Source organism: Scardinius erythrophthalmus (genome assembly GCF_964197995.2).
Source record: "Scardinius erythrophthalmus genome assembly, chromosome: 15".
NCBI classification, from domain to species: domain Eukaryota; kingdom Metazoa; phylum Chordata; class Actinopteri; order Cypriniformes; family Leuciscidae; genus Scardinius; species Scardinius erythrophthalmus.
The window spans coordinates 41492067-41506445 of record NC_138235.1 but is presented as its reverse complement, the minus strand read 5'-3'; the positions used below and the strand labels follow the sequence as shown (position 1 = coordinate 41506445).

Below are 14379 nucleotides of genomic sequence, written 5' to 3'. Positions count from 1 at the left end.
TGTGTAGTTGTATTAGTTCAGTTGTGTGTCTGATGTTGGTTGTGTAGTTGTATTAGTTCAGTTGTGTGTCTGATGTTGGTTGTGTAGTTGTATTAGTTCAGTTGTGTGTCTGATGTTGGTTGTGTAGTTGTATTAGTTCAGTTGTGTGTCTGATGTTGGTTGTGTAGTTGTATTAGTCAGTTGTGTGTCTGATGTGTGTAGTTGTATAGTTCAGTTGTGTGTCTGATGTTGGTTGTGTAGTTGTATAAGTTCAGTTGTGTGTCTGATGTTGATTGTGTAGTTGTATTAGTTCAGTTGTGTGTCTGATGTTGGTTGTGTAGTTGTATTAGTTCAGTTGTGTGTCTGATGTTGAGTTGTGTAGTTGTATTAGTTCAGTTGTGTGTCTGATTTTGATTGTGTAGTTGTATTAGTTCAGTTGTGTGTCTGATGTTGGTTGTGTAGTTGTATTAGTTCAGTTGTGTGTCTGATGTTGGTTGTGTAGTTGTATTAGTTCAGTTGTGTGTCTGATGTTGGTTGTGTAGTTGTATTAGTTCAGTTGTGTGTCTGATGTTGGTTGTGTAGTTGTATTAGTTCAGTTGTGTGTCTGATGTGTGTAGTTGTATAAGTTCAGTTGTGTGTCTGATGTTGGTTGTGTAGTTGTATTAGTTCAGTTGTGTGTCTGATGTTGGTTGTGTAGTTGTATTAGTTCAGTTGTGTGTCTGATGTTGTGTAGTTGTATTAGTTCAGTTGTGTGTCTGATGTGTGTAGTTGTATAAGTTCAGTTGTGTGTCTGATGTTGGTTGTGTAGTTGTATAAGTTCAGTTGTGTGTCTGATGTTGATTTGTGTAGTTGTATTAGTTCAGTTGTGTGTCTGATGTTGGGTAGTTGTATAAGTTCAGTTGTGTGTCTGATGTTGATTGTAGTTGTATTAGTTCAGTTGTGTGTCTGATGTTGGTTGTGTAGTTGTATTAGTTCAGTTGTGTGTCTGATGTTGTGTAGTTGTATTAGTTCAGTTGTGTGTCTGATGTGTGTAGTTGTATTAGTTCAGTTGTGTGTCTGATGTTGGTTGTGTAGTTGTATAGTTCAGTTGTGTGTCTGATGTTGATTTGTAGTTGTATTAGTTCAGTTGTGTGTCTGATGTTGGTTGTGTAGTTGTATAAGTTCAGTTGTGTGTCTGATGTTGATTGTGTAGTTGTATTAGTTCAGTTGTGTGTCTGATGTTGGTTGTGTAGTTGTATTAGTTCAGTTGTGTGTCTGATGTTGATTGTGTAGTTGTATTAGGTTCAGTTGTGTGTCTGATGTTGGTTGTGTAGTTGTATTAGTTCAGTTGTGTGTCTGATGTGTGTAGTTGTATTAGTTCAGTTGTGTGTCTGATGTGTGTAGTTGTATTAGTTCAGTTGTGTGTCTGATTTTGATTGTGTAGTTGTATTAGTTCAGTTGTGTGTCTGATGTTGGTTGTGTAGTTGTATTAGTTCAGTTGTGTGTCTGATGTTGGTTGTGTGGTTGTGTAGTTGTATTAGTTCAGTTGTGTGTCTGATGTGTGTAGTTGTATTAGTTCAGTTGTGTGTCTGATGTGTGTAGTTGTATTAGTTCAGTTGTGTGTCTGATGTGTGTAGTTGTATAAGTTCAGTTGTGTGTCTGATGTGTGTAGTTGTATTAGTTCAGTTGTGTGTCTGATGTGTGTAGTTGTATTAGGTCAGTTGTGTGTCTGATGTGTGTAGTTGTATTAGTTCAGTTGTGTGTCTGATGTGTGTAGTTGTATTAGTTCAGTTGTGTGTCTGATGTGTGTAGTTGTATAAGTTCAGTTGTGTGTCTGATGTGTGTAGTTGTATTAGTTCAGTTGTGTGTCTGATGTGTGTAGTTGTATTAGTTCAGTTGTGTGTCTGATGTGTGTAGTTGTATTAGTTCAGTTGTGTGTCTGATGTGTGTAGTTGTATTAGTTCAGTTGTGTGTCTGATGTGTGTAGTTGTATTAGTTCAGTTGTGTGTCTGATGTGTGTAGTTGTATAAGTTCAGTTGTGTGTCTGATGTGTGTAGTTGTACAGTACTGATCCGCTCTGACCTTCTCCTGTTTGCTGTTTAGGATGAGTAACTTTGCTCTCTTCTTCTCACACTCGTCTCTGGCCGCGTCCCACGGCATCCCGTCTTGAGAGAAGAAATAACAGTGTGTGGAGAAGAGAATCCATCCGGTAGGACAGCACAGCTCTTGCGTGCCTACACACACACACACCACACACACACACACACACACACACACACACACACCACACACACACACACACACACACACACACACACACACACACACACACACACACACACACACACACACACACACACACACATACACACACACACACACGTCAGATCAGAGACTGTGTGAAATCAACATACAGCAGCACAAACACTAGCATCACTTACTGTTGTTTATGAACTTCTCTATGTAGCATTTCAGCTCCGAAACCTTGTCAAGAAGAGCCTGTGCTGAATCAGACACTACACACACACACACACACACACACACACACACACACACACACACACACACACCTGTGAAGATCTGCAGTGGATTTCATTTAATTTCAAGTGTTTTGTCTGTGTGTATGTGTCTGTGTGTGGTACGTACTATCACTGATCGTTCTTTGCATCGTGTCGCGGTCGAACTCCAGATTGCTGATGTCCAAATGCATTGTATGCCCTGAACACACACACACACACACACACACACACACACACACACACACACACACACACGCATTAGACCGAGTGTTAAACTAGTGGAGGTGAATGTGCTCACATGCATTAAACACCATTATTGATTTTCTCCATGATGAACTTTGTATGGTGAAAGTGTCTCTATAAGAATGAATAGTTGATAAGAGTGATAGATGATGAAAGTTGTGGGGGGGGGTAATAATTAATCATTTTTTTATATATATATTTTTAAAATTTGCAGGGGAGTAAAAGTTTCCATGTCAAATTTTTGCCAGTTTAAAAAAAAGTGATAAAAGTCTACTTGTTCCATCATTTTCATGGAACGTTGTTCCCGTAAAATAAAATTTTCGTTAACGTTCACATAACCCAGAAAAACTTTTTTTACATATTAAAGGGTTAGTTCACCCAAAAATGATTAGCTCATTATTGGCCGGCTCCAGCGTCTGCATCACACGCATGTGTCGTGACTCGTGGTGCTCATGTGACCAGCGTCGGCCAATAGTGAGCCGGCGTTCTGACGTAGAACCAGGAAGTGCTTCGGCAACAGTGTAGGAGAACAGCGTGGAAGCAGATTGTTGAATAAAGTAGTTATTTTGGGGGTTTCCACACAAAAAGTATTCTGGTCGCTTCATAACATTAATGTTGAGCCACTGGAGTCACATGGACTATTTTAACGATGTCTTTACTACCTTTCTGGGCCTTGAAAGTGTCAATGTCATTGCTGCATGTGGCGTCTATATCTCATATCTTGCAAAAATATCTTACAATTTGTGTTCCGAAGATGAACGAAGGTCTAACGGGTTTGGGACGGCATGAGGGAGAGTAATTAATGACAGAAAATTTTATTTTTGGGTGAACTAACCCTTTAAAAAAAAAAGTTTTGAATGGTTAGAGAAATTCAAAAATAACGTTTTCATAACTTAATTAGAACATTTTCTTGTTAGCTGAGAGTGTGGGTGGATAAAGTTTTTTTTATTTTGATAAAAGATTATGAAGATTAACATTACCGTATTCCTCCAGAATGTTTGTTTTGGTAATGATGCTCAGGAGCCTTTCCGTCAGATTCTTCACGTCTGTCTCGGTAGTCGAGAACTTCCGATCAAACTTCACGTCTAACAAAACGCATGTGAAAAAATGAAACATCATTCATTTTTATTTATAACTCTAGTTTGCTAGTTCTCTGTAAAATATACACATGGTGTTAAAACTTATAGGATATGCTCCACATTCTTCTCACGTTTTGGCCTTAAAGGGGTGGTATAATGCCCTTTTCACTACATGTCAAATAAGTCTCTGATGTCCCCAGAGTGTGTGTGTGTGTGAAGTTTCAGCTCAAAATACCCCACAGATATTTTTATATAGCATGTTAAAGTTGTCACTTTTTGAGGGTGAGCAAAAACACACCGTTTTGTGTCTGTCCCTTTAAATGCAAATGAGCTGCTGCTCCCGGCACAGGGGGCGGAGCTTCAAGAGCTCGTGTGTTAGCAGCTCCGATTACCTCAGGAAGACACGCACTAAATTGACAGAAACTCTTCTGCCTTTTATGTTTAAACGGAGTCAGACAAAGATGGAGAGACTCAAGAAGAAGTGACAACATGTAGAATGCAACAGGACGTCTCTGAATGGTTAGTTGATGAATTTATGTTGCTGATGTGGAGTTAACTATCTTCAATTAGCATATTCTGTCATGATAATCTATAAATGGCTTGTATAGGAACTGTTGTGAGATGCACACAGAGTGACTGTCTATTGCATGTGAAAAGACGGATGCTCCAGTTACAACAACTCTTCCTCTTTTCAACATGGACTGTGTTCAGGGGGCGGGGTTTATGTAAATTTTAGGGTTGGTGATGTCACTAACCCAGGAGGAATGTGGTGTAGTCTCTACCAGCCGTTTGTTGTAGTCCTTAAAAAGCGATTTCTGTAAAAGCAAATATCTCCCTTTGCTCTGAACTTTGAGCGTTGTAACTTTGCAGATGTTGTTTATGATCAAACAGCAACATTACACACTAACTAAAGTTAGAAAAGTCAAATCATAATCAACCACCCCTTTAAAACATTGACGATAAGCTGATTATTAAGGAATTATTAAGAAAAATAACATGTTGTCAGTATAGTATCACAATATGTTTGAGTGTGTTTTACTCACGGCTCACAGACACTGTGACGATCAGCAACAGCAGCATCAGAGCCGTGACACTGATGGCAGCGAACACACGCCACCGCCAGCGGCCCATAGAGGGCGCTGCTACAAACCTGGGCACAGACGAGTCTAACACACACACACACACACACACACACACACACACACACACACACACACACACAGGTTATTCTACTTATGGATCCTTTTCACACACAATTACTTACTGATACATGTTTATGTATAGCGGGTGGTTCCCTAGTCCCTACATTATTACAGGAAGGCGATAGAGTAATCTCATTACGTTTTCTGCGCATAAACAATTTTTTTACAGTCTATGGCATAAACATTTGATGCGTGCGCCCAGAAAGCTGTTCATAGAACCGCACACGAAATGAGGCAACTCTCTCTCACTCTCTCTCTCTCTCTCTATATATATATAGGGAAAGATTAGTGTGCTCAAAAATGGTTTCTTGTACTAATTATTATTTCGATAATTATAATTCGAGTTATTTTTCGAACTGTGTGTGTGTATGCTGTGATTGTCAAAAGTTGAGGTTAAAGGTCAGAAGAGGTTGAGCAGCTGTATAAACTACAGCCAGTCAAATAGAGGAATGTTTGAGAAAGACACACACACACGTTTGTTGACGTATTCATTGACTCTAACACTTTACAAGAAGGTCCCATTAGTTGATGCATTAACTAACAATGAGAAATACATTTGTTTATCAATCTTTGTTAACATTCATTATTAAATACAACTGTTCTTTAGTTCATGTGAGTTCAGATCCATTAAATAATATTAACAGATACAAATTGTGATTTTAACATTCACATTAACTAAGATTACCAAGTGTTTTTCATTGCTAGTTCATGTTAACTAATGTAGTTAACTAATGAAACCTTATTGTAAAGTATTGTAAATTAAATTTTCTTTCCCCTAAAACTCACAGAAACCTTTTATATTTGAATTAAAACATGTTTATTTGTGTGTTTTTCATGTTTTGATGTGGTCTCACACCTTTCCTCCAGAACTCGGTGTCGTCACTGGTGTCTGGGTTCTCCTGCTCGTCTGTATACTGGTTTGCCACAGAGACAGAGCCGCTGTCTGATGTAACGACCCTCATGATGAGTGAGTCTTGACCTGCAAAAACACACAACATTAGTTCTTCATTCATTTAAAATTCTATAGAAAGTTCCTCAGCCATTCACAGAAGAGCCTGTTTGACCAATCACAGGTGAATCTCTCCAGCCAATCGTCAGACCTCTTGACTTTTGAGCACTAGTCAAATGCTGCGTCTCAATTCGCCTGCTTTTACTACGCCATAAAACTATGTACTCTTTGGGCCCTATTTAAACGATCTGAAACGCAAGTATCAAACGCGAAACGCAAGTAACTTTGTGGGCGGGTCTTGGCGCTGTTGCTATTTTCCCGGCGGGATAAATGACTCTTGCGCCAGACGCAAATCTAAAATGGGTTGGTCTGAAGAGCTTCATTACTCATAGGTGTGGTTTGGGCGTAACGTGAAATAAACCAATCAGAGCGTCATCTCACATTCCCTTTAAGAGCAGACGCACTTGTTCCATGGCGGATTGCTATTATAACGGCAGATGAAAGAATCAAAGTGTGTGTGTGTTGTGCTCACTACATTATGGCCAAGCATGCGCCCTTAAAATAGCCTCTGAATAACATACGCAACGCGCCGCTGACTTTAGACGAGGTTTCTCCTGGACTGTGGAGGAATTGTTTTCTGAAACTGCAAAATAGCACCAGGGAACGTTTGCGCTGGAACACGCCTCCTCTTTTCCCCCCGGGAGCGCAAGTTCATTCCCTAATTTACCGACGTGCGTCTGTGGAGGGAAGAGTCCGCTGTGCGTCCGGTGCAAAATAGAAATGATACATGCGTCGTGTACAAAGTCAATTGCACTGGGTGCGAGATAGGGCCCTTTTTGTGAAGAAAAAGTGCATACTTTTGAGTGTGTAGAAGAGTAGACAAGCTTTGGGAGAAACCATCCCGTCATACATGTCTTTAACGGTTGCTCTCTGTCATTAGTTACACACATCCTGTCACTCAAACTGGCCTGTCAATCATCTAGTCAAAGATAAAGTCCTCCACATTTCATTTCCTACTGTATCAGAGAGAGATGCAGAAGCACTTTGTGGGTCTGTCATGCGGAGACTCTCCTCGTATTAATGCAGAATGATGCATTTAAAAGTTAATGGCCAAACGGATCTTTATAAAAGTCCACAGTGTTATTACAGATGAAATATAACATGGCTGGCATTAAATCAATATTTTTCGATCAGGTTAAACTTTGATTAGTCACCCAAACCTTCATCTAAACCTCTCACCATCGGCCGCGCATATCCGCCATGTTTTGTAGTTTTTGTGTTTCGTGTTTGTAGTTCCTCCTGCAAAGCGCAGTGGGTTGTGGGTAATATTAGCTGTTATAGTGAGCATGGATCCACACTTCGATAATCGACTGGAAATAGTAGATCATGCGAGGACTTCTGACACACTCTTTTCAACATGCGATGCTTTGGGACACACTTATTTTAATCTCACACACTGTTTAGGTGTCACGATTTGGTCTGGTCTTGGTCACATTTCATGTCTTTGTCATGTTTCATGTCTGTCATGTGATCCCTGTTCAAAGTCATGTGATCCTGCCATGTGTCTTGTCATTGGTTAATTGTCTGATCATTGTTCACAGGTGTCCCTTGTCTTGTCATTAGTCTGTGTATTTAAGCCCTCATGTTTGCCATGTGTCTTTGTCAAGTATTTTTTCCTGTAGTCTGCTGTTCTTGTGAGTCTATGTTCATGTTCACGTCCACGGTCTTGTTTCTTGCCGTGCCTTTGTTTGATGTTTAATCTGGTTTTGGTTAAATAACTGCACTTGGGTTCTCTAAAACTGGCCTCCAGTGGATCCCTTACATTAGCATTAGGATGGATAGTGTGGACATTGAGACGCAGGAAAAGAATCTCTTATAGAAACTAGAAAAAGATCACATGGATCACATGTGCTTTGTAAGCCAATCATCAAGAGGCTGACGTCAGAAGGAGGCGGAGCTTTATTCTGTATGTTACCTGCTATTAATATGTTTATATTTTACTATGTTTTAAGTTACTTTGGTAGCTCTTGAGTTTTCAGTCCCTCTGACCAGTCACACTTTTGGGCACTGCAACAGTTAAAACTATTCATATTCAGTAATATTACTGATTTGTCCTTTTAGAGCTGCCTATAACTGAAACTGAATTTGTTTCTTTATTGAAGTTTGCAACATTGATAATGTTATCGAACAAAATTGAATCAAATTTAACTCAATTAAATGAGTTTCATAATGTATTAACTTCATTAACATCAACACTGTTATTGAACTGAATTGAATTTGTTTCATAATTGAACTTTGCAACATCGACACTGTTATTGAACTGAATTGAATAGAATTGAACTGAACTGAATCACACCTGTTTCTGTTCAGTTTGATTACCCTCTGTATCAGCCAAATATAAATAACTATTTATTGTTGTATATTTTGAATGATATGTTTTATTTTTAATTAATGACAACTATCAGTATATTCAGAATGTGAGACACATTAATCTAAGCCACTTTCCCGTAAGCTTTGAAGTTTGTGTTCTTTGAATTCATCAAGAGGTCATTCGGCTCAGACTCAGATCCTCTGTTGGTCAAATGTTTTGCTCTACGCAAATTCACAGGGCAGAATTCTGCAAACTTGAACTTTGATTCGCAGCAAAAGATGACGCATGTTTTCGGTCTCGTGTGTTTGTGAATGGACATCAGTTTATGAATAGTTTGTTTTCCACACATATAACGTTTTTCAGTTATTAATTATACAGTACCACTGGGCTTTGTAGAGCAGAACAAGTAGATCAGAAGAAAAATAGACAGTTAAGAAACACAAAAACACCAATTTACACAAAAATACAATACGCACATAAACTCTGTCAAAATACTTCTTCAACACAGAGGAAATAAAAGGAAATTTGGAAATATAGCATTTAATCACTCTAATACTAACATATTAAAAATGATTTAGTTGTCTCAAACCGGTTCCACGGAGGGCCTAGTGTATGCAGGTTTTCTCTTTTACCTTGAACCAAACTGATTGAGTAGGTCAATAATTGGTTAAGATCTCCCCTCACCTGGTAGTCTAGGTCTTAATTGGGCACTAATTGAAGGGAAAGACCAAAAACCTGCATACACTAGGCCCTCCGTGGAACCGGTTTGAGAACTCTAAAAGTCCCAGTTAGACGATTTTGGGGGAATTTTACAGATTGAAATCATAAAGCACCCTTATAATGTTTGATTCTCTAGTTCAGGTCATAGCTTTCTACCGAGAAACCTAAACATTGATCTGATATTAAACATATGATGAAACATCAAGAACTTTATCAACATCCAAAAAGCCGCAAAGTAACTCTAGAACCCCAAACAGCCAGAATTAATATTAAATGGCTCTAAATGAGTTAATAAGTTCTGAAATACTTCAACAAACCGTCATAAAAACACACGATTTTCACTATATGCCCCAGATTGATTTCACCGCTGTGATATGAAATCAGTGTTTCTCATTCTAAGTTAGTCTCTAGATCATGAATAGTTTCACTAAATAAATCTGTTAGTAAAAGATTAGATGGTCAGTCATCCAGGACACTGAAACATTATTAATAATTCATGAGACGCTCAAGGAGTTCACTTGAAAATAGATGTTAATTTTCCTCTTACCTCTTGCATTAGAAATGAGATCCTGATGTGTGAGTGTGAGAGTGTACTTTGAGCAGGATGAATATTTACTTTGTGTATGTGGAGTACAAACAGGAGCTCCAATCACAGTATTTGTCCAGCTGACCTCAGATCAACTCAAGATTTAAATAAATATATATGGAGGTTGGTTGTAAAAATCTCTTTTTACAAGGTTTCACGGTGTTTATTGGTAAGCAACAACAAATTGGCTATTTATGGCAGTGCCACCAAAAGCTCAGTGAGTAATGTCAACAAATGTTGGGTTAACTAACCTAACTTTTCTGCAATTTCATAGTTTTCATGAATTTAATATTTTCTTCTAAATTTTGGAAAATAGTCATAATAAAGAATAAGTGAATGTGTCCAAACTTTTTATCAAATGTGTAGTATCTTTAAATATATTACCTGATAAATAAACTAAATAAACAACAGATAAAGAGAGAAGTTATCACATAAATGTAAACACTATTGGTGTGAATATATATATAGGATTTACAAATATTTTTAGAAACACCTTAAAACCACTACAAATTCTATATTTTTAGAATTCCTAAAACGTGGCACTCCTCCCTCAATCTCTCTTTCAGTAGCCGAAGGGGTTGATTTTTTTTGTTAGGAGAATCGCGTTCCATTTGTCTGACTCTGATTGGTTGAACGCCATCGCGTTCTAACTTCCTATTGGCTGCTTGTCTGTCCGTCATCTTCTGCTCCGCGGTCATTGGCTGTCCGAGCGGAAACAAGGCGGATTCTTCATGTTGACGGTGAAATTCCTGCCCCTCGTCCGCGAATTTCGGGAGAGTTCTGCACCGAATCGGCGTGAAAACGGAACCGAACCCGAGCGCGATGACTGCGGTGCGCGTGATCCTGATCCTGTTTCTGGGCTCCGTTCAGCTCTGCCGAACCGAGCCGCGCTCCGGGAAACCCAGTAAGAACCGTTAAATAATTTTCTTACATTTAAATGTACAGTCAGATTTTAATCTGAATGTAACCGCCGATCCGAAACACAATCTCAGCGTAAACAGACCGAAACCAGATCGTATATAACAAAATGTCGTTATGTTAACTATTGTTTGCTGTCATCACAAAAAAAAGTGACTCAAAATGACAAAAAGCTTCTCACACTGTTTGAATCATTTCCCATATTTCATATTTACTACTATTCAGTAACTGTGGTGTGTTGGTGGAAACTGTGTTTACCATGGTAAATTTGTTAAGGGTGACTCAAAACATTCATAAAACAGAACGTAAATGTATTGAAAATACATAGGTTATGGAAACGGTCCTTCAGAAGCTTCTGGATCCACAGGACCACGAGAAACAGACACAGATCCAGAAGCTTCTACAGGAGAAACTGGTTTGAGTTTCTCATGGTCTTCACATCATTAATGATCAACAGTTGCACCAATGAACTATATTCTGAAGATGTTTTAGTGTTTTTGACTTGGTTATCTTTGTCTGACTCACTCGGGAAATCAGGGAATAAAATCTCCAGGACTCAGTGAATAACTCAGTGATGTATTACAGTATAATAACAGTGTGTGTGTGTGTGTGTGTGTGTGTTCAGGTGAGGTGTTGGTGATCACAGCAGCCACAGAAGCGACCGATGGCTACCTGAGGTTCATGCGGACCATCCGACAGTTCAACTACACTGTTCAGGTATACTAGCGCTCGAAAGCCTGACATAACTATGATTTTTTAAATATTTTTGAAAGAGTCTCTTCTGCTCTGCATTTATTTGATCAAAATACAGTAAATTAGTGAATATCACTCCATTGTAAATCATCTGTTTTCTATGTGAATATATAGTAAAGTGTAATTTATTCCTGTGATACTCCAGTCTTCAGTGTCACATCACATGATCCTTCAGAAATCACTCTAATATGATGATTTGATGCTCAAGAAACATTTATGATTATTATCAATCTGTTTCCACCCATTTATATGCACATTCTGGGATGTTGCTAGGGATGGGGCCGATCCGATCCAGTATCGGTATCGGGACCGATACCTGCGTAATTCACGTATTGGATTTTCCCGATCCAACTTGCGGAGATATCCGATATCCATGAGTTATGTCTGCGCTTTAACGTTGTCTGCTGAAATGACTCCAAAAGTGATTCCCGCCGGCGAGTCTGCTAGCTGGCTGCAAACTACGGAATGGATTTCCTGAACAGAGGCGCAGCTCAATGAGACACAGAGTTATGATACGCCCCCGCTCAGGAAATCCATTCCACAGTTTGCGGCTAGCCAACAAATACTTCACACTGGAAACACCGCAGAGCAAGATAGCTAAATGCAATGTTTGCAAAGCCGTAATTCAGATCTCTTTAAAGCTCCCTCGTGTCGTACAACACAACGAACGCAATCAAACATTTAAAAAAGCACTACATTACTGTGCGTTCACACCAAACACGAATAGCGCATCAAATTCGCGTCTACCGCGTCTAGTTGGACGCTTGAATATTTTGAATCCATTCGCGCGTCTGAGGTGAAATCCGCTTGTCTGTTTGCAAGATGCTGATGTTGATCGAGCATTCATCGAGAGAGTTACCGCATTGGAGCGAGGATCACCCTTCAGATAGTGTGTGTGTAAGATGTTTAAACTTGCACTTTTCTTATATTTCAAGACTCAAGTATTTGACATTTTGGGAATGTAATAAATATTGACATGACAATCAATTTGAAACTCTTACAGTTGCATATTTGTTCTCAGAATGGGATTTTTCGTGTTAACAGGATTTCCTGTTTTTTTACTTCCTTTTCTGACCTTGCCTTTTGGGACATACACTGCTCAAAAAAATAAAGGGAACACTTAAACAACACAATGTAACTCCAAGTCAATCACACTTCTGTGAAATCAAACTGTCCACTTAGGAAGCAACACTGATTGACAATCAATTTCACATGCTGTTGTGCAAATGGAATAGACAACAGGTGGAAATTATAGGCAATTAGCAAGACACCCCCGATAAAGGAGTGGTTCTGCAGGTGGTGACCACAGACCACTTCTCAGTTCCTATGCTTCCTGGCTGATGTTTTGGTCACTTTTGAATGCTGGCGGTGCTTTCACTCTAGTGGTAGCATGAGACGGAGTCTACAACCCACACAAGTGGCTCAGGTAGTGCAGCTCATCCAGGATGGCACATCAATGCGAGCTGTGGCAAGAAGGTTTGCTGTGTCTGTCAGTGTAGTGTCCAGAGCATGGAGGCGCTACCAGGAGACAGGCCAGTACATCAGGAGACTTGGAGGAGGCCGTAGGAGGGCAACAACCCAGCAGCAGGACCGCTACCTCCGCCTTTGTGCAAGGAGGAGCAGGAGGAGCACTGCCAGAGCCCTGCAAAATGACCTCCAGCAGGCCACAAATGTGCATGTGTCTTCTCAAACGGTCAGAAACAGACTCCATGAGGGTGGTATGAGGGCCCAACGTCCACAGGTGGGGAGCCTCATGGAGTCTGTTTCTGACCGTTTGAGCAGACACATGCACATTTGTGGCCTGCTGGAGGTCATTTTGCAGGGCTCCTCCTGCTCCTCCTTGCACAAAGGCGGAGGTAGCGGTCCTGCTGCTGGGTGGTTGCCCTCCTACGGCCTCCTCCACGTCTCCTGATGAACTGGCCTGTCTCCTGGTAGCGCCTCCATGCTCTGGACACTACGCTGACAGACACAGCAAACCTTCTAGCCACAGCTCGCATTGATGTGCCATCCTGGATGAGCTGCACTACCTGAGCCACTTGTGTGGGTTGTAGACTCCGTCTCATGCTACCACTAGAGTGAAAGCACCGCCAGCATTCAAAAGTGACCAAACCATCAGCCAGGAAGCATAGGAACTGAGAAGTGGTCTGTGGTCACCACCTGCAGAACCACTCCTTTATTGGGGGTGTCTTGCTAATTGCCTATAATTTCCACCTGTTGTCTATTCCATTTGCACAACAGCATGTGAAATTGATTGTCAATCAGTGTTGCTTCCTAAGTGGACAGTTTGATTTCACAGAAGTGTGATTGACTTGGAGTTACATTGTGTTGTTTAAGTGTTCCCTTTATTTTTTTGAGCAGTGTACATGCATACGTACGTATATATCATACTTGCCTGTTGAGAGAAGTTTATTTCAGCATCATATAAAATAAACAATAATGATGACAAAAATATTAAAGCAAACAAAGCTCTGGTATCGGAATAGTATCGGTATCGGCCGGTATCCAAATTCGGGTATCGGGATCGGATCAGAAGTGAAAAAATGTGGATCGGTGCATCCCTAGATGTTGCATTAAAAAAGCGCTGAATGGAAATAAGATATGCATACATTTTAAAAATGTGCATTAAAAAAGCATTCAAACGACGCATTTTTAATCCGATAAGAAGACGTGCATAAACTACGATTGAAACACATTTTACGAATAAATCCCTCGATGTTCCTCAGCGGAGGCTGTGATTGGATAACTGGAGTAACCAGCGGACCAATGGCGTCGCAGCATCTCAAATGTTGGTTTGGTGTTTCTGAAACGCCGGAGTCGAAGTGTGTGATCAGGATGATTTGCTCTAATTCCCTCCAGAAGCGTCTCACACACACGAGTGTGTTCCCGAACACCAGCGTCCGAACGCTAGAGAACACGAAAGCGTTTACTGTGTTTCGTCTGACGCTCTGAGACACACAGAAGAGTAAGATTGCAGAAACTTACAGTTTAATTACTGATATTTTGCACCAATTTCCCAGGAAGTGACGCTTTTGCTCTCTTGAACACATGAGATGGAAACGCTGCTTTATTCGCAAATGTTTT

At 40.1% G+C, this 14379-nt stretch overlaps 2 protein-coding genes across 2 annotated transcripts in view; one reads left to right on the top strand and one right to left on the bottom strand.

Annotated features, from left to right (window-relative positions):
• asgr1a (asialoglycoprotein receptor 1a) overlaps positions 1 to 10204 on the bottom strand; it is a 19414-nt gene extending 9210 nt beyond the window's left edge. The window contains exons 1-7 of the mRNA XM_081386419.1: positions 9589 to 10204; positions 5858 to 5980; positions 4843 to 4965; positions 3701 to 3805; positions 2605 to 2676; positions 2400 to 2474; positions 2041 to 2192 (exon numbers count right to left, since the gene is read on the bottom strand). Coding sequence (XP_081242545.1) covers positions 2041 to 2192; positions 2400 to 2474; positions 2605 to 2676; positions 3701 to 3805; positions 4843 to 4965; positions 5858 to 5963 — 633 coding nt within the window. The 5' untranslated portion in view covers positions 5964 to 5980; positions 9589 to 10204. The remainder of the gene's footprint in view (positions 1 to 2040; positions 2193 to 2399; positions 2475 to 2604; positions 2677 to 3700; positions 3806 to 4842; positions 4966 to 5857; positions 5981 to 9588) is intronic.
• A 145-nt stretch (positions 10205 to 10349) lies between these two features.
• Positions 10350 to 14379, top strand: part of plod3 (procollagen-lysine, 2-oxoglutarate 5-dioxygenase 3) — a 36123-nt gene continuing 32093 nt past the window's right edge. The window contains exons 1-2 of the mRNA XM_081386410.1: positions 10350 to 10531; positions 11171 to 11262. Of these exons, the coding sequence (XP_081242536.1) occupies positions 10450 to 10531; positions 11171 to 11262 (174 nt within the window). The 5' untranslated portion in view covers positions 10350 to 10449. The remainder of the gene's footprint in view (positions 10532 to 11170; positions 11263 to 14379) is intronic.